This window comes from Mus pahari, chromosome 1, assembly GCF_900095145.1.
Source record: "Mus pahari chromosome 1, PAHARI_EIJ_v1.1, whole genome shotgun sequence".
Classification (NCBI taxonomy): domain Eukaryota; kingdom Metazoa; phylum Chordata; class Mammalia; order Rodentia; family Muridae; genus Mus; species Mus pahari.
The window spans coordinates 58,855,591-58,875,041 of NC_034590.1; the positions used below are offsets into that span (position 1 = coordinate 58,855,591).

Consider the following 19,451-nt stretch of genomic DNA (forward strand, 5'->3'; position numbering starts at 1 on the left):
TTCCTTTCCTTTCCTTTCCTTTCCTTTCCTTTCCTTTCCTTTCCTTTCCTTTCCTTTCCTTTCCTTTCCTTTCCTTTCCTTTCCTTTCCTCTGTACATAACATCTTCTACATTGGGTAAATAATATTTTATATATAGTCTTTTACTTTTGAACAATGAAAAGGCTAAGAATGTAGTCAGATGATATAGGATGCTTATAACTTAGATCTCAAGGTCTTTTATAACCTACCTACCTGATATTTCATTTGATGTACTTGTAATATTTTTTGACCTATAATTTTCTTTGATCAGTTACTGTAAAGCTTCACAGAACTCTGACCATTTTAGAAAATACTATAGGAAAAACTGAATCGGCATTCTCTGGCCATGGTCACTCACTTTTGGGTTTTGAGAATCTTTTCGTTCTTCATTTTAGATGAGAACTGGGTTTTGTTGTTGTTGTTATTGTTGTTGTTTTGGGGTTTTGTTTTGTTTTATTTTGTTTTTGTAGAAAACTGCCCGTTGTCCCTAATTTTTCCATGGTGCATACGGTGTACTTTTGTTTCACTAAACTTTTGGAGTATAGTCAGATATTCTATGCTGGTTCAGTTTACTATCACCATGGGTATATTCGAAGCATAGCATTTCAAAACTCACAAAATTCTAAATTGTAAATATCTCTGAGCCCCAAATTTCTGAAAAAAAATTATAAATTAAAAAAAATCAAAATTGATGAAAACAAAGATATTACCTTCCAGTGTGTTTCTAAAGCTGAAATTCGCAGTTCTATCCATTGATCCAGATTCATACTGGGTCAAACTCAGACAAAATTCAACATCTGCTGAAGATGGGAGTCTGGGGGTTTTGGCTTTGTCATGGTTTCCAGGATTACGTAATAGTGGTCCCTCAGGTGTTCCATCGCATAAAACCTGATGGCTATTATACTCTTCTGATCTGCTACAAATGATCTGTGAAAAACAATTTATGTTAAATGAGTTACCTCTGAGACAAGAAAGAGATGTTGAAATTACACATCATTATCATTCAGCTTTCTGGCTGTTAGATGAAAGTGAACTTAACCTACCATGCTAGGCATTTATTATTATTGTGGTACTCGCTGGTCTAATTTGTGTTCAGAAAGTACCAAACCATACCTTGAGCTATTAACAGTTGTAATTCATAAAATGGAACCATATTTCTTTTTTGTGACTTTGGGTAATTTCTCACTAGTGACTCTGCCTCCCAGATATGCTCCAAAGTCACCTCTGAGTCCAGTCTCTTTTCTTTTCTTCTTCCTTTTCCTTTTCCAAGTACAAAATTCATATTATTAGAGCTCCTTTGTTCCAGTAAACAAGTTTTATTTCACACTGTTGTATCTTGACTAACAAAAACATGCAAACTAGATGAAGAACTGGAAATCTCTGTTCATTTTAACATAGAAGTGCTGTAAAAACATTGGCTGCTGAACTCTTTTACAGGAGTTATAAATGCATGGAGACAGAAAAGGGCAATGGCTCAGTGGATAAAATACTTGCAATGCAAACCTAAGAACTGGAAATCAGATAACCAGCACCCCTTTAATTCCAGAATGTGAGTAGTGGATTCCTGTTAGTATCCTGATGCTTGCAAAATGCAAACAGCAATTGCCAGAGCAAGCTGGATAACAAAACTAGCCGTATTTATCTGTGTTGTTCCAGTCAGAGACCATGCCTTCATGTGTACCACAGTGTGTAACTGAGAAAGACACTCAACATCAACCTGTGGTCTTCATAAGCATACACAAACATGTATATGTGCAAGTGCACCTACAGATACACATATACCTACCAACATGTAAACACACACTTGTGTGTATGCATACAATGTGTGCCACATACATATAATGTACATGTGAATAAAAGTAAATAAACAGATAGCTGTACACGGTACAAGAAAGTTGGAGCTGAAAAACTTGGTATTGGAAGCACAGTCTTTTTCTCTAACTATCACTTACCCTCCCTGACCCTCAGTTTTCTTATTAATATGGAAAATATTGCCACATGACTTAAATGAAACATTTCATGCAACCTAACTCCTTAAAATATTCCCTATAAAATGCGAAGAACTGTGATTTAAAAAAAAATTAATGATGATGATAATCTGCCAGAGTAACATAGAGATCGGTGAAACTGCTAGGTTTTGAAATTCTCTAACAGAAAGACTATGCTGTATATCAAGACAGACATTAACAATGGATCTGTTATGTCAAAACCAAAAAAACATGAAGTGGGATAATCGTCAGTCTTAGCACTGTCAAAGGATGAAGTGGATGGAATGTCAAACCCAGGGTGGCGTTCCAGTTCTAGATCTAATGGCTTAGGTTTCCTATGGGTTACAGATTAAATTGTGATGAAAATTAGTACTTTACATAAATATTTGTGGTGGAATTACTTTATGAAATCTTTACTATGTTTAACTGCCATTTCCCCACGGTTTCACTATGAAACACAAATTCACATCTAAAAGTGTTCTGAATTTCAAGACAAAAATAACAAGCTGATTAATTCTCAAAACTTAGGCCTATTTTTAGCATTGTACACTACAATGGATATATGGATATATGCCCAACAATGGTACTGGCCGTTATGATATAAATTAGCAATCAAAAAGTTCTCTATTAAGAAGCCAACGTGACAGTCTATATGAAGAAATTACTTAGTTGAGAATTCCCTTCCCAACTATATCCAAGTTCATGTAAAACTGACAAAAATACTACCCAGCCCATCTCTGAAGGTGGGCTTGATGTACAACTCAGGTTTGTGCACTCTTTCTATCTTTCTCTTTATATTCTTTGGCTGCCTTTATGAGTGAGTTTCATGACCTACTCACAAATTATGTTCATGAAAATTCTCATCTTCTAAACACATGCATCTGTTTATGACTTAAAATTTCAACACCGTTTTCATAAATCACATATATAATACTTACGACAATAGATTCATTCCTTTCTCTTTAAAGGCCAAAAGCAGTGGGTTTTATTTTGTATGGTGCCCTTCTTTGCTTTTTTCACATTGACTATTTCAAACATTGTTTTCAATTCTCCCTCCAAAATAATTTTTAACCTGGCCTGTGTTCGACATGTTCTTATCCTATGTGATCCTGCTCCCGAGGTCACACTGCCTTTTCCCACTGCATGCTGCTCATGATCATGGGGTCCAAGATCCTGCATATTCTTCAAGAACAAGGGAGAACTTAGTAAAAAAATTCCTGTTACATGATTGACCCCAAATGGTTTGACTAAGAGTGGAAATAGTCCTAGAAATCCATTCAAATCATGCTGCCTATGCAGCCTCAGAATCCCAACCCAAAAATTCAAAATCCAGAATGTTGAAACTCTAAAATGTCTTGATTTCTGTAAGTGGAAATTCCAAATTTCACTTCATATGACAGAAGCAGGGAAAAATATGTATGCTAAAATTGTATAAAATTATCTGTAAGCTATATGTGTAAAGGATATATGAAATGTAAATGAACTCATTTAGACAGCTCTTTTCCTTAAAATATCAATTTCTTCATATATGAAGATATTTGAAACTCCATAAATACAGAATTTCTGATTCTAAAGCTTTATTTATTTTATTTGTTTTTCCATATTAATAACTTGTGAATGGTTTTATAAAATTAGTTCAGCTTCTGCTATGAATGTAACAAGTTGGATGGCTTTGTATTGTTGATTGACTAGACACCAAGTCAGTGCCAGGGAGGAAGCAATTTTCATTCCTTTTTGATTAATAGTCCTCAGGATACATGCAAAAGATCAAAGAGACACCTACGGCAGATTCAGTTACATTAGAGAGGTTGGCGGAAACCTTTTTTTTTTTTTTTTTTTTTCTGAAATGCCAACTGCCATATGACTAAGTGTTCAGTTGATGAAGACATTAGTGATGCACAATAATAACTTGTTGCAGAAATAATGTAAAAAATTTAGTTTCAATTTGTTGTCTTTATGTTTAATTTAGGGCAAGAAGCAAGGATAGAGAAACTGTTAGTATTGTCATTACAGTTCTAGAGATTACAGTCAGAAAGATAGTTTCTAATATAGATTCTATTAAATCCATAGTCTCAAGCAGGTTGGCCTGACTCTCTATTAGAGCTCTATTTCTCTAAGTAGAGAGCATAATGACTTTTTATTCAGGATCAAATAGTCTAACATATAATAACTGATCCTGATGTATCATTTAGAGAACTTCTCACAGATGGGACTCAAAACTATATGGCAAACAATACTAAACAAGTAATTTTCCATGAACTGACTTCTTTAAATTGCTTTATAATAATATTGTATTGAGCTATTGTATTTTTTAGAAACCGAAATGTCTCTAAAATATTTAAGTAACTTCCTGTGGGTCTTATAGATATGTTAGAGAAATAACATTAGTTTATGATTATGTGAGTCAAAAGAAAATTGCTTTTATAGTATAGTACATTGTTTTCTACTCCATTTGGTTCTCTCATTAGCATAGAAAACAATCATATATAATAACAACAGGGTTTTTTGTTGTTGTTACAAAATTCTAATGGTCTGTTTAGTAGTGTTTGGCAAATGTCAGAAATGGACTGAGCCCAGGTCTTCTGGTTAAACTTTGATTCTTTCTCCTTCTAATCACAAATGATTTGTAGCATAGTCAAACGTGCAAATACAAAGAAACAAAGAAAGGGACAGAAAAACAGATGTAAACAGATGTATTAGTACTGAAGGTAAAGCATGATAGTGTTCTATTAAATTTAGGAAGTAGCAATAAACTACCAACTCTTAAAAGCCTTCAGGAGCAAAGATTTGATTATGGTATTTAAGGTTTTTTTTTTTCTGAAAAACAAACAAACAATCAAAAACCAAAAAAGCCTAAACCATATGACATTCCACAAAATCTTTCTTATAGAGAAAAAGGAGCTGTTATTTCATAGAGCAGTTGTCATGGTTACCTAAACCCATGACTTTCTGCTGAAATATGACTTTGTTTTTCTTCCCCCTGTGGCTTCCATGTGATATGCTTTCCACTTAATGACTGAAATCCCTGGCTGAAGTTCACTCATATATGTCATCAGAAATGTTTTCCTGTCCACTCTGATCTATCACGACAGTTCCCTGTAATACACCTTTTCTTCTCAGGTTAGGGTCTCTGTTGATTGCATAACCAACATATCTAATAGCGTTGAACACAGGTATTTTGTATTTAAATGTCATTCAGTACCCTCCAAGCAAAGCAAAGCAAAACAAAACAAAACAAAACAAAAACCTGTGGACTATTTTCATAGTTCTACTTGAAAAATATTTTTGAAAATAATCAAACAAGCGGATGAATAAAAAGCTAAAAAAAGACTGATTGCATATTTTTTTTTTAAATTTATTTATTTATTATATGTAAGTACACTGTAGCTGTCTTCAGACACTCCAGAAGAGGGTGTCAGATCTTGTTACAGATGGTTATGAGCCACCATGTGGTTGCTGGGATTTGAACTCCGGACCTTCAGAAGAGCAGTCGGGTGCTCTTACCCACTGAGCCATTTCACCAGCCCCGACTGATTGCATATTAAACCTTCCTAAAACAATTAACATTAATTACAAGACTTTATATTCTATCCTCTGTCAGAAAAAAACATGTCAAGTAATAAGTCATATAATGTTTAGATGTATTATGATTTATAAACCATATATTGTCATGTACACATTTTCTCTCTCTCTCTCTCTCTCTCTCTCTCTCTCTCTCTCTCTCTCTCTCTCTCTTTCCTCTTGTGTAAACCAACAAGCACTGCACAAAATATATTGTTCAAGCAAGAGCTATCTGCAGGAATTGCTGTGTATTCTGCATCAAGAATCCAGTGCTGTAAACTATGGGCTGAAACCTCAGAAATCCACCTAGGATAAGATTAAATTTATCTGATTTGTATTTTTGTTTAACTCAGCATGTATTTATAAAGTCCATTCTGTGAGTATAACATGGCTTCTCTGTATATGGCTACAAATGTATTTATAAATAGTTTCTACCTTGGAAAATATGATAGTGGTAGACAGAAATAAGTTTAATAAACCATTCACATGTTCTGAAATATAGAAGTTATGCAATAAATCTTCACAAAATATAGAATAAAGAGGAGGAAATCAATTCTCAGATATAAATAGAAATACCTGTCTTCCCCAGGCTGTCTGGTTCATGTGATTTTTTTTTTTTTTAATGCACATGGTGTTTTCATTAACGGAAGTCCATGGACCCTGTGTGTGCCTAGTGTTCATAGAGGACAGAAGATGTCAGATCTCCAGGGACTGGCATTACAAATAGCTGTACATTACAAATAGCCATTTTGTGGGCTCTGGGAATCACATCTGAGTCAACTGGATGAGAACTCAAAACAAATAAAAGTAGCTACCTGGCATATTATACATATATAACTTTGTTTTTAGACCTGCTTTAAGCCTAAGTCAATGCATTTGCATAAATGACAATGAATACATAGTGACTTGGGTTCTGTCCTCGACTGGTTAATTTAGACAAATCCTCCTGCTCTTTGAGACCTATCATTTATAAAATGTGAGCACTCCATGAGATATCACAAAAGATCTTTCAGCTTAGACTGGGTAAATACCATCAAAGCTCCTTTCCTCAAGGAGGAAGATATTGGAAGTCAAGCAAGAGTAGAAACCTGTATGAAATGGCTACAACCTAGCTAATTTGGAAGGTATTAATGAGTTCATTTTAACTTAGAAGCTATTTGATCTCATCTAAACACAATAGAGTCTAGTTTTTAATTTAAATGTTTAATTTAGACAAAAGCATTCAAATTAATGGTGTGTTCATTACGGAAACTCTATTTTCATAAAGGAAAGTAAAGAGATAACTAAACAATCTCCATATTAATTAAATCTGTGCACCTCAGTGCTGACTGCACATTAGAACCACATTAAGAGGCTTAAAAGTATAAACTCCCTGGGGAGGCTGAAGGTAGGATTGCTGGGATTTGGATGCCAGCCTTGGTTGCAGAGTAAGTTCTGAGTTGGTCTAGGGCTAAAGTGTCAACCCTCTTCCTCAAGTAGACAAAGGGCACAGACACTGGAGATTTACAATAGACTCACTGATTCTTTGTTTCCCACATGTATTTGGATGATTGATTTTCAACAACTACAGAACAATAGCAAAAATTGTAGGCAATCATAATATGGACAGTGATTGAATTAAAGCACTGTAAACATGCATTATTTATTAGTTCATTTATTAATTTATTATTTAATGTCTAAGAGTGTTTTGTCTACATGTATGTCTGTATACCATGTGTGCCTGGTTCTCAGAGTCGTCAAAAGTGGCTATCAGACCCCTAGGAACTGGAGTTATAAGTGGCTGTAAAATACCATCTGAGTGCTGGGAATTGAACCAAGTTTTTCTGAGAGAATAACCAGTGCTCTTCAATTCTGAGCCATCTTTCCAGGCCAGAACAATCAAAATTGCTTTGTTTCATTTCTGTAAGTCATTGTTTAGTTTTCTTTTGAAACTGTGTATGTTCTTTTTCTTCAGCACATATTCACTGAACGGGGTTTCATAAAGACACATCCATCTAGGCATATTATCTGATTTGACAATATCCCTTTTTCATGCTCTCCAAACTCCCCTAATGGGAAATGAGGAGGAGAAAAAAGTCTTCATTTTAGAAGGACTTTAACAAGACAGTTGTGTGAATAAAGAAAACAGACAAGCAGAATTAGCTTATTTGTTGTCTGCAGCTGTTTATCCCTGAACAATGCACAAATTAAGTATATAGAGCAAACTGTATTCATTTGACCTCATTTTAAAATAATGTTCTTTTTTTGCAAAGTTTTTGTTGTTTTGTTTTGTTAGTTATCTTCTTTTAATTTTGCTTGCTTTTCTTCAGTGATTTTTTTTTTCCCCTTCTACTTTCTAATTTTCCTCAGAAAGTCCTTTTCCTCCATAGCCCTATAAATGCAATACAAGGTCGTAGGCAATATTTTAGCAGTTACACCTCAGGATTTACTAGGATAAGCAAGTCTGCTTTTGTTTTAAACTTTTATTAATTTTTTGTTTTGTTTTTTCAAGAAAGTTATGTAGTTGAGCATGATCAAAAGGAGATAGAGGGAAAGTGTGAGTTCAATACCCAAAACATGATTTAAAAACATTAACTTTGGATATTATCTAGCAGTAAACTTCCCATGTAAATATTAATTTATATTTATCTACTGAGCTCAGTGGGTATATTATAACTTTTGATAATTTTGATAATCTTTCAGTCTTTCTGCATCAAGTAAAACTATATAACAAATCAAAATATTGTAACTGAGAGAATTCCACATTCAAGCCTGACAGAACTTAAAGCAATAACTAGAGGAGTAAAAAGCTAGATGAGAGTTTTGCAGATCATGAATTAAGGTAGAATGACTGAAAATATACAGCAATGTTACTTCTCAGCAGAGCCCCATGACATAAAGTACGCTGATTTGACAAAATTCCTAGATTTAGTAATCACTTGGCACCATCGGCGCCAGGAATTAACAGCTGTAATTTGCAGTGGCCCTTTAAAAGTTTCCATTTTGGAAGTGTGTGACCAGCAGAGAGAGAGGACATTCATATTTCAAAATTTCAAGTATGGGGCAGCCTATGTTCTTTTTTCCCATTTGAACTGGCAATCAGAATAGTTGCAATAGAAAACTTTACAAGATAGGCAGAAAAATATATTTCACATTTGTGTTTATTTAAAGGAAAACAACTTAACATATATTTCTTTCTTTATCTTTTGCTTCCATTCCAGAATGAGGAAAAAATGATAGGAGAAAAGAAAATTTAATCTCAAAATAACAATCCCTTAATTCTTAAATCCCTTTTAAACATTTTTAAAGTAGGAAGAAGGCTAATCTTTTCTTCATCCTAGAGAAAAAAGTTAGAGAGTGCCAGTTCCTTAAAAGGGACAGTCTTCTTCCTGAATATAACTCAAGTTAGCCAGACAGCTCTTGTAATCATTAGCAAATACTACCTTTGCTATTTACCAACAGTGCTATCAAAAACTCATTTTTAACAAATTAAGTAGTATCTTATGACTTTAAAATAGAAGTCTGTTTATATTAATTGTACAATAAATTATTTCAATAGGTATTCACATATTCTAAATACACAACAGACTTTAATTCTTTTATTACTTAGCTATTTGAGAGTTGGTAGCATTTAAAATTTAAGCAACTGAAGATTTTTTTTGTGTGTGTGCAATCATTTTCTCTATCAGGCAATCATGCAATAAAGGTCATCACTGATAACTTAGTGAATTATCTCAGCACTTTCTCTTGAAGATTCTGAATAATAAGTCTTGGTTATGGCCAGAGATTTATATTTTAAAGTAGCATACTTATGGATTTTACTGTTAATTTTAATTTTAATATTATTCAGAAACATGTACTAAGATAATCTGGTTACTCATCCATTCTTAAATAACTGAACTACTTTTTATTTCAGATACCATAGGAGGTGCTAACAATACAGTGGTGAACCAAGAAGTCCTTGTTTATAGCAGCTTAGAAATCTAACTAAACTGTTAGATATTAAGACAAATAAGCACATAGATATCTGCTTAATAACAACTATGAAGAGTTCTCAAAAAAGAAAAAAAGAAATCAAGAAGCATTAACACCTGTTAGTAAGGTACTTTTTCTGCCCTGAGATATTATCAGAGATGCTCACAGAGACCTGCATGAAAATGTGGCTGCTGAAGTACCATTCCTTCCAACTCTATATATGTAGGGCATCTTACCTGCCAGGATGAGAAGAAGGATGCTGGGCTGAGTAAGTTAGGATTTTCAGGGTGACGACCTCCCAGGTACTCATCTGTGCAAATTTCACAGTTTTCTGCATCTCTCCAGTCCCAGTATGGAACAGTGAAATTTTCATCCCCAGTTAGTTCTTGTATTTCTTGTTCCCACAATAACAAGAAAAGTCTGTGCCAAGGCAGAAACCCTGGTGCTTCGTGGGCAAAATCAATGTCCCGCCAGATTTCAGAGCCCCCAAGCAGTGTGTCTCTTGACACATAGTAATGCATCCACACAAAGAGGTCATAGATGTTGATGTCATTAAACATGGGTGTTGACCCATTGTTCATTTGGCCATAGGTGCCTGTGGGGATGACATAGACTGAGCTGATAGTATGCTTTGCTAAAGTGAGGTAAGAAAAGAACTTATTCTTTTCTGAGACACTCAAATCAAAAATGTTTCTTCTAATTAAGAGTCGCTTCTCTGTACAATTTGGGCCCCCATATCCAAACTTACAGTTTCCGCAGTTGAAACCCATGAAGTTGCCAGAGCACTGGCAGGTCCTATTATAAAACACAGAGGGCCAGGACTCACGGTCATCCACCCCTTTGAAGGGGAACTGAGGTCCAGATGGTGCATTGGACAGAAGGATGTCCTGGCAGGAACCTCTGCCTGAAAGCTGGCCACAAGGACTCCCATCACCCATCCATGGTGGGCAGCATTCTTTTGCCAACAAGTTCTTAGAAGAGGCACAGGCTCGAGGAAAATGGCCATCGGAAATCTGGAAACTCCACAGAAGGCAATACAAAACAGGCAAGAACATTTTCTCCTTTAAATCATACAAGATCTGCACCAATAGGTTAATGAGTGTCACAGACTTCTTTTCCAGCTACCCCTGAGTGACTATCACATGTCTTGACTAAGAACTATATAACCACTCCCCCTTCTTACATCAAATACACTCAGCCCTTTTTACACTAAGCTTTTATCTTCTGGAAAGCACATGACTAACTTTTTCTTGGAGTTTGTACATAGCCCATAGTGAGGTAACCAAATTGAAGAAAGATACATTATTCTAATTGATATGAAACTAATAATAATTGGAATTTGCAAGTGAGAAGTAGTATCAAGGATAGATCATCTCCTATGAATAAAAGCCATGAAACATCTGGATTCTGAATAAAAGCCTGTTGTATTCAGAGACAGTTTAAGTGGACAGTAACATTTATAGAACTCATTTTTGCAAAAAGGTTTTCTTCAGAACTCAGAATATTGCTTATATCTGGCTACTGCTGAGCCTATTTATTTTATAAAAGCAATCAGTCTAAAATAGTTGACTCACATTTTTCCTTGATTATCTTGATGCATTGACTATTTTGATGACTATACCAAAGATACCTTAGTTTGTTATTTTGGTGAACTGTTGAACTGCTTCAATGCATAAAGCTTTCTAGTTCAGAAAACACCTCTCTCTCTCTCTCTCTCTCTCTCTCTCTCTCTCTCTCTCTCTCTCTCTCTCTCTCTCTCTCTCTCTCTCTCTCTCTCTCTCTCCTTCATTCTCACTCTATCTCTCTTTTATTGTTTTGCTCATAAAATGTGAAAGTGAGCAATGGACTTACTAGGTGGTTTGAATAGCACTGCTCCATGAGAGAAGGATAATGAGAATGGTCAAGAAACATGCATCTCTTTGGAGCTCCCCTCTTTGCTACTTTATAGTAAAAGCTGCGTGGTTCTTTGAATTTATACTGAAAGAGAAAGGAAGTGAAGGTTTGAGGAAATCATTTATCTGAGCACTGGGGCTGAGGAAATCTAGGAAAATCATCGCTTTCCTGATAATGCTGGAATGTCAGCCTGCTCTGCTTCTTTTCTTCCCTAGGGTTTGTTTCAGTATTTAAAACGTGTTGACTGCTCCATAGGATTCTCTTGAGATTCAAGGCAGCCTTGGCAGGTAGAAAGAACAGTGTGTGGGTGCAGGAAAGAGAAGTTTCCATGGAGATTTTGTCTCTTTCTGGAATAAGGAAGCTCTCACATGATTTCATTCAGGAGGCTTAGTCCTTTTTTGCTTTTTTTGTCTCTTAAAGCCAAAAGGAGATTAACACAGGACCTCTTTCCCCTGGGGAGTTTTTGTTATGTATTACTTGTAGCTACATGTGCCCTTTTGGAACTCTTTCCCATCTAGTTGCAGGTGGAATTCAGCTTCTCCTGTTAAACTTAATTAGCAACTTTTTCTTTCACTTGTTCTATCAGGCATCTTAGCAAAATTGCTCAGAAAGTCCTCATCATGCTTTCTAGGGGCATTACATTGCATTCCCAAGCTCATTTTCAAAATCTGTAGAGCCTCCTGAGAGGAATGGCTGAAGTGTAGTTTGCTGTCTTTGTTTTCTTCACAGGACTGATTCTCTTAAATTAAAAGTTCTCTTTATTCCTCTGCAATGTAATCTACAGTCACCTCCAGCTTGTTTTTATGATAATCCTATCACCACTCCTGCTCTTTCTCTGTAAGTATTCATTTACACAAGTTTTTTTTTTTTTTTTTTTTTCCCTTTCCCTTGTCTCTATATGCACATTCGATAGGTATGGGTAAGCTACAGAATTTGAAAATGTACTATCCAATCCTGGTTGACTATTGTCTACCCTAAGACAGACTTAACGGAATCTATATCAGATATATCTGGGAACACATAAAGTATACTGCAAGTATTCATTGATCATCTCTTGGGCATTTTCTGAGGATAAAATTGTAATGTTATGGCAAATTTAACAGGACAGTTTCCACAACTGTCAAAAATATCTTTTTATCACAATTTAATCTTAATATTTATAGCTAAGTATGTTTAAAACTGTTTTCCTGAACTAAATAAAAATTTGAAGTTTCTATAGAAGAGATACTGTGGGACAAAAGGTAGTCTATTAACTTTCAAGAAAGGTGAGGAGAGTTTTCTGGGAGAAAACATATTTTAAGAGACATGTTAAAGAGTCACAGAAGTAAGAGTAGAAGAGCAATTGTTTAAACTTTTATAGAATGAGTTCTTGAATTAAACCTTCAAGTGGAAGTGGCATAACACTTCCAAGATTTCTAAAGACTGCTAACTTAGGTTCCTGTAGCTACAAAGCAATAGTAATGAGAAGTAAGGTATACATATGGACATGTAAAATGGTTGAAGCAGTTTCAATGTAATCTCATGGGAATGTACAGATTTTCACATATAAGCTGCTGATATGTGATATGAGCAGAGAATTAGCATGAGAAGAGAAATAACTCTTATGAGAGTGTTAAAGTAAACAAGGGAATATATGGATGTTGATTGGTCCAGAGTGAAGATTTCAGAGAAGAAAAGTGGTCAGGTTTGTCCTAAACCAGCTATGTTGTCAACTGGGGCATGAATTCCTGGACTCTCTGCCTCTGTCTCTCTTGTACTACATTATTGCTGTGTTCCATTCTCTCTGAGTCTTTTGTTTGTTTGTTTGTTTTGTTTTTTGCTTTTTGTTTGTTTTTCTTTGTTTGTTTTGTTTTTTGTTTTCGAGACAGGGTTTCTCTGTGTAGTTCTGGCTGTGCTGGAACTCACTCTGTAGACCAGGCTGGCCTCGAACTCACAAATTCACTTGCCTCTGCCTCCCAAGTGCTGGGATTAAAGGCATGCGTTACCACACTCGGCCTCTCTGAGTCTTATGAAGAAAGTCTTTTTTTTTTTTTTTTTTTTTTTTCAACTTGTGATAGTTTTTTGTCAACTTGATAGAATCCAGAACCACTTGGGAGATGGCCTTCTGGGCATACTGTGGGGATTCGCTTGATTATGACTGGTGTGGGGGAGACTCATCTCAATTGTGATGGGATCATTCCCTAGACATGAAATTGTGGACTTCATAAAATGAAGAAAGCAAAATGAATATGAGCATGCATTTTTTCCTCTGTACATCGTAGTTGTATATGTGGGGAAGGTGCTTCAGTCCCATCCTGCCCTTGTCTGTTCTATCATGATGGGGAACCACTAGCCAGTATAAACTTTTCTTCCTTAAGTTGTTTTTGACACAGAATTGTTTAATCACAGCAGGAAAGAAAACTAGGACAGTACTCATTATTCCAGGATACTTGAGTGCAGTAGCTTTAGGTTTTCCCAGCTTGAAGTGATTTCACACTATTCTGTCATATAATTTTCTACCAAAAATTTGTAAGGTTTTTATTGTTTTCAAGAATTGCTACTTATATACATTATTTTGCTAAAGATTGCAAGGATGACTGGCTTTCTAATTTTGTCATTGTCTTACATTTACTAAAAATGATTCCACATGATTTCTTTTTCCATTGAGGTGTACTATCATTGGGTGTGATATGTATTTTTTATTAGAATTAGTAATTAGTTTGGGCATGTATGTGTGTGTGTGTGTGTGTGTGTGTGTGTGTGTGTGTGTATTTGTGTGTTTCTTTGTGGCTATGTGTATATACATGGACAATGTGTGCCCGATGCCTCAGTGGAAATTTGAAGACAACTTGAAAGAGTCAATTCTTTTCTCCAGCCTGAGGATTTGTTGATTAAACTCCTGTCTTCAGGCTCGAGAGTATGTGCCTTTTCCTGCTGAGCCATCTGGCAATTTCAGATACAAATGTTAACTACCACTATAGTTTTGCTTACTTGTATGCTTAGATACAACTAAAGGAAAAAGTTTACAGTGATTAATTCTCTATATTTGGAGCTTAGACATACTAATTTATTCTGTAAATATGCAGTTCCTACAGTTCTTTAAACCTTATAAATTTTAAGTGGTAAAAATTTTTAATTAGATATTTTCTTAATTTACTTTTCAAATGTTTTCCCCTTTCCGAGTCCCACCCCCCTGAAACCCCTAATTCCATCCTCCATCCCTCTGCTTCTGTGAGGGTGCTCCCCTATTCACCTACCCACTCCTGCCTCACCTCCCCAGCATTGCCTTATACTGGGGCATCAAGCTTTCACAGGACCAAGAACCTCTTCTCCCACTGGTAGCGGAAAAGGCTATCCTCTACTACATATGTGACTGGAGCCATGTGTCACTCCAAGTGTACTCTTTGGTTGGTGGTTTAGTCCCTGGGAGCTCTGGGTATCTGGTTAGTTGATATTGTTGTTCACCTATGGGGTTCCAAACATTTTAACAACTTATTGATTCTAAATGTAATGCACTAAATTCACATATCCTAAATTTTTGTTTAAAATTTAGAGTTACTAATTTTGGGTGGGGGGATAAAAAATGGGCATGAGAGTAAGAATACAATTTGGATTTGTTTGAACCATTCTATTTATCACAATTTTACTATACTCAAATGTAACATGAAGTTCTTATCACTAAATGAATTAATACTTACCAGACACTCAAAATAAATTCTGATATAAATTTAAGTATATCACGAACAGTCAGTGTTTTTATTAATGACTGAATATTGGGTGCTTGTGATGTTCATCATTATCGAGTACTCATTACTGGGAAGCCCTTTTCAGTGCAAAAAGCTAGACGATAAACATTTCATTGGACATACTTAGATACTGTAATTGGAACCTTCTCTACCAAACACTCTCTTGCTCTGTCTCCCAACTAAAACCTTTCTCTCCTAGGGAGGAGATCTTGCAAGTGAATTGACATGTCATGCTTTAACAGAACTCGGAGATTTTCTTATTCTCTTTTTCTGTAAAATGAGTTCTTCCTTTTTCACTTTTTGGATTTCTATTGACACAATAATATTCAATGCCATTGCTGAAGGAGAACATGTGCTGATCTATAGGCTGTGGGATGCTTCTCTATGCTTTTGGTTCCCTTAGTTTGCCTTAACAAATGTCCTCACTAAATGATTTTTAAAGAATCATAACATATCTTATGCTCCTTACAAAACCTGAGTCCTCTGAGTGTAAAAACATGTGGATTCACATTAGATAGTTGATATTCTGTGTTTAGCTATTTAAGTGTTTAGAAGATACATAACAACTAGTCTAAGGCATGTACAAATTTCTTTTCTTCTTTTTCTTTTTTTTTTTAAGATTTAAAATCTTTCAGACATACCATAGAAGAAAATAAATGGAATGGATCACCATGTTTTGTTTTGTTTTCTATATTTGTTTAAAAAGCTTTGACAGTTTAAACTAACAATTATTCTTCTAAAATGTAACATTTTTATTAATTACCTGATAATTTTATACAATATATTTTGATGATATTCATCATCTTCCCTGTGCCAACAACTTCAAGATCCACAAAAACCACTATATTCCCAAATTCTTGCCCTAATTTTTTTTAACTTTAAACCTATTAAGTCCAATTTTTGCTTCCCAAATACTCTCAAGTATGAGGCTATACCCTGCAACTTAGTAGACCTACCATGGCTCACATATGTAAACAAAACCAACTTTCTTACTCCCAGCACCGTGGATGGCCTCTCTGGTTTATTTTATACTCAGGTAAGGTAGAGATGGAGGAAAAAAACATAAATGTGATCAGAACTTTGACTATAACTTCAGGTAGAGAGAACTCAGAAAAAATTCTGCATAGAAGGCAAATGGATGGATCTGGAGGATATTATCCTGAGTGAGGTAACCCAATCACAGAGGAACTCACTTGATATGCACTCACTGATAAGTGGATATTAGCCCAGAAACTTAGAATATCCAAGATACAATATGCAAAACACAAGAAAATCAAGAAGAAAGACCAATGTGTGGATACTTCATTCCTCCTTAGAATAGGGAACAAAAGACCTATGGAAGGAGCTACAGAGACAAAGTTTGGAGCTGAGATGAAAGGATGGACGACCCAGAGACTGCCCCAACCGGAGATCCATCCCATAATCAGTCACCAAACGCAGACACTATTGCATATGCCAGCAAGATTTTGCTAAAAGGACCCTAATATAGCTGTCTCTGGTGAGGCTATGCTAGTGCCTAGCAGATACAAAAGTGGATGCTCATAGTCATCTATTGGATGGAACACAGGGCCCCCAATGGAGGAGCTAGAGAAAGTACCCAAGGAGCTGAAGGGGTCTGCAACCCTATAGGTATAACGACAATAGGAATTAACCAGTACCCCCAGAGTTCATGTCTCTAGCTACATATGTAGCAGAAGATGGCCTAGTCGGCCATCTTTGTGAACAGAGGCCCCTTGGTCTTGCAAACTTTATATGCCCCAATACAGAGGAATGCCAGGGCCATGATGTGGGAATGGATGGGTAGGAGAGCAAGGTGGGGGGGAGGATAGAGGGGACTTTCGGGATAGCATTTGAAATGTAAATGAAGAAAATATCTAATAAAAAATTGGGAAAAAAGATTAAAATGGATTAGAAGGGGCTGAGAACAAGAAACATGTCATAGAAAATCCTCAACAGAAGTCTACTCAGAAGAGAAAATGAACTAGTATTTACCTGGATTTTATTCAACAATCATTTCTGTGCATTGGTATAAAAAGACTGATATCTCCTTTGGGCAACGATATACAAAATTTTAAAATTTTACCCCTCAAAATAGTCCTGTATAGTATATATAATTACTCATTGTTTTCAAGGCAATTGATATTAATGTTTAAGAGCAAGATAATAATATGGTGTAGAGGTTATACCTTCCCGTATAAATATAATATCTAGATATTTAATTATTATTGTATTGTTTTATTCTACAAGCAACCCAAACTTCACAGGACTTAAGAGAAACCTAGGTAATAAATAGACATTCAAACTTAAGTTGTAAAACATTTGCAGTGTAAAGAAACTGTAAAAATATTTTATTAAATTTATTCTATGACAACTTCAGGTTTCTCCGATTAAGAATGTACTTAGCACCTTCCATTATATAAATGTTAAACAGGCTGAGAAAGAAATTAGGGAAACAACACCCTTCACAATAGTCACAAATAATATAAAATATCTTAGAGTAACTTTAGCCAAACAAGTGAAATATCTATATGACAAGAATTTCAAGTCTCTCAAGAAAGAAATTGAAAAAGACCTCAGAAAATTGAGAGACCTCCCATGCTCATGGATTGGTAGAATTAACACAGTAAAAATGGTCTTCCTAATAAAAGCAATCTACAGATTCAACACAATCCTCATTAAAATCCCAACACAATTCTTCAAAAACATGGAAAGAGCAATTTTCTATTTCATGGGAAAAAAAGAATCCAGGATAGTGAAAACAATTCTTTACAGTAAAAGAAGTTCTGGGGAAATTGCCACTCCTGATCTCAAGCTGTACCTCAGAGCAATAGTGATAAAACTTGCGTGGTATTGGAACAGAGACAGACAGGTTGATCTATGGGATAGAATTGAAAACCTAGAAATAAAACCACACACTTACGGACACTTGATCTTTGACAAAACAGTCAAAAAAGCATACAATGGAAAAAAGAAAACATCTTCAATAAATGGTGCTACTTCAACTGGCGGTAGGGATGTAGATAAATTAAAATAGATCCTTGTACAAAGCTCAAGTCCAAGTGGATCAAGGACCTCAACATAAAACCACTGAACCTACAAGAAAAAGTGGAAAGGAGCCTTGAATTCATTGGCATGGGGTTGTGGTGGGGAGCATTTCTTATACAGAACTCCAATGGCTTATGCTCTAAGATCAATTGATAAATGAAAACTCATGAAACTGAACAGCTTCTGTAAGACAAAGGACATAGTAAATAGGACAAATCAGCAACCTACAGATTGGGAAAATATCTTCACTTAACCTCAAATCTGATAGAGGGCTAATATCCAAAATATATAAAGAACTCAAGAAGCTAACCTCCAAAAAAAAAAAAAAAAAAACCAAACAACCCAATTAAAAAATGGGCTATAGAACTAATCAGAGAATTCAAAACAGAGGTATCTCGAATGGCTGAGAAGCACTTAAAGAAAGGATCAAAGTCCTTAGTGATCAGGGAAATGCAAATCAAAATGATCCTGAGATTCCACCTTACACCAATTAGAATAGCTAAGATCAAAACGTCAGATAGCAGCACACATTGTGAACATATGCAGAAAGAGGAACATTCCTTCATTGCTTGAGGGATTGCATACTGGTACAACCACTCTGGAAATCAATCTGGAGGTTCCTCAGAAAAATGGAAACAGATTTACCTGAAGACCCAGCTATACCACACTTGGGCATATACCCAAATGATGCCCCACCATGCCACAGGGGCCCTTGTTCCACTATGTTCATAGTGGCCTTATTGTGATAGCCAGAAGCTGGAAACAACCCAGATGTCCCCTGACAGAAGAATGGATACAGAAATGTGGTTCATTCATACAATGGAATACTACTTAGCTATTAAGAATGAGGACATCCTTAGTTTGGCAGGCACATGGATGGAACTAGAAAATGTCATCTTGAGTGAGGTTAACTCAGACCAAAAAAGACATAGTATGTACTTACTAATAAGTGAATATTAGCCAAAAAAAAAACAAAACAAAAACAAAAACAGAAACAAAACAAAAACAAAAACAAAACCCTACAGAATACCCAGGATATCATCCACTTAACTCACGGAGGTTAACAAGGCAAAGAGCTAAGTGAGGATGTCTCAATCCCTCTTGGAAAGGAGAAAAAAGCAGTCACTGGGTGGGCAGGGGGTACAGGGGGTAGAGGGAGGAATAGATCTGGTTAGGAAAGGGGAAAGGGAGGGGAAAGTGGAACATGATCAGGTATTTGGGTTGGGGAAACTGGACTGAAGCCCTGAGAGCTAGAAGGAAGAATGG

General features: G+C 35.7%; 1 protein-coding gene across 2 annotated transcripts in view; it reads right to left on the reverse strand.

Moving 5' to 3' along the window:
* Tyr (tyrosinase) overlaps positions 1-10,739 on the reverse strand; it is a 69,645-nt gene extending 58,906 nt beyond the window's left edge. The window contains exons 1-2 of one of the 2 annotated variants that reach the window (XM_021206134.1): positions 9,759-10,635; positions 730-946 (exon numbers count right to left, since the gene is read on the reverse strand). In XM_021206134.1, coding sequence (XP_021061793.1) covers positions 730-946; positions 9,759-10,577 — 1,036 coding nt within the window. In that variant the 5' untranslated portion in view covers positions 10,578-10,635. Of the gene's footprint in view, positions 1-729; positions 947-9,758 lie in introns of both variants that reach the window. The other variant, XM_021206124.1, reaches the window with a different exon arrangement.
* Positions 10,740-19,451: the final 8,712 nt, after the last annotated feature.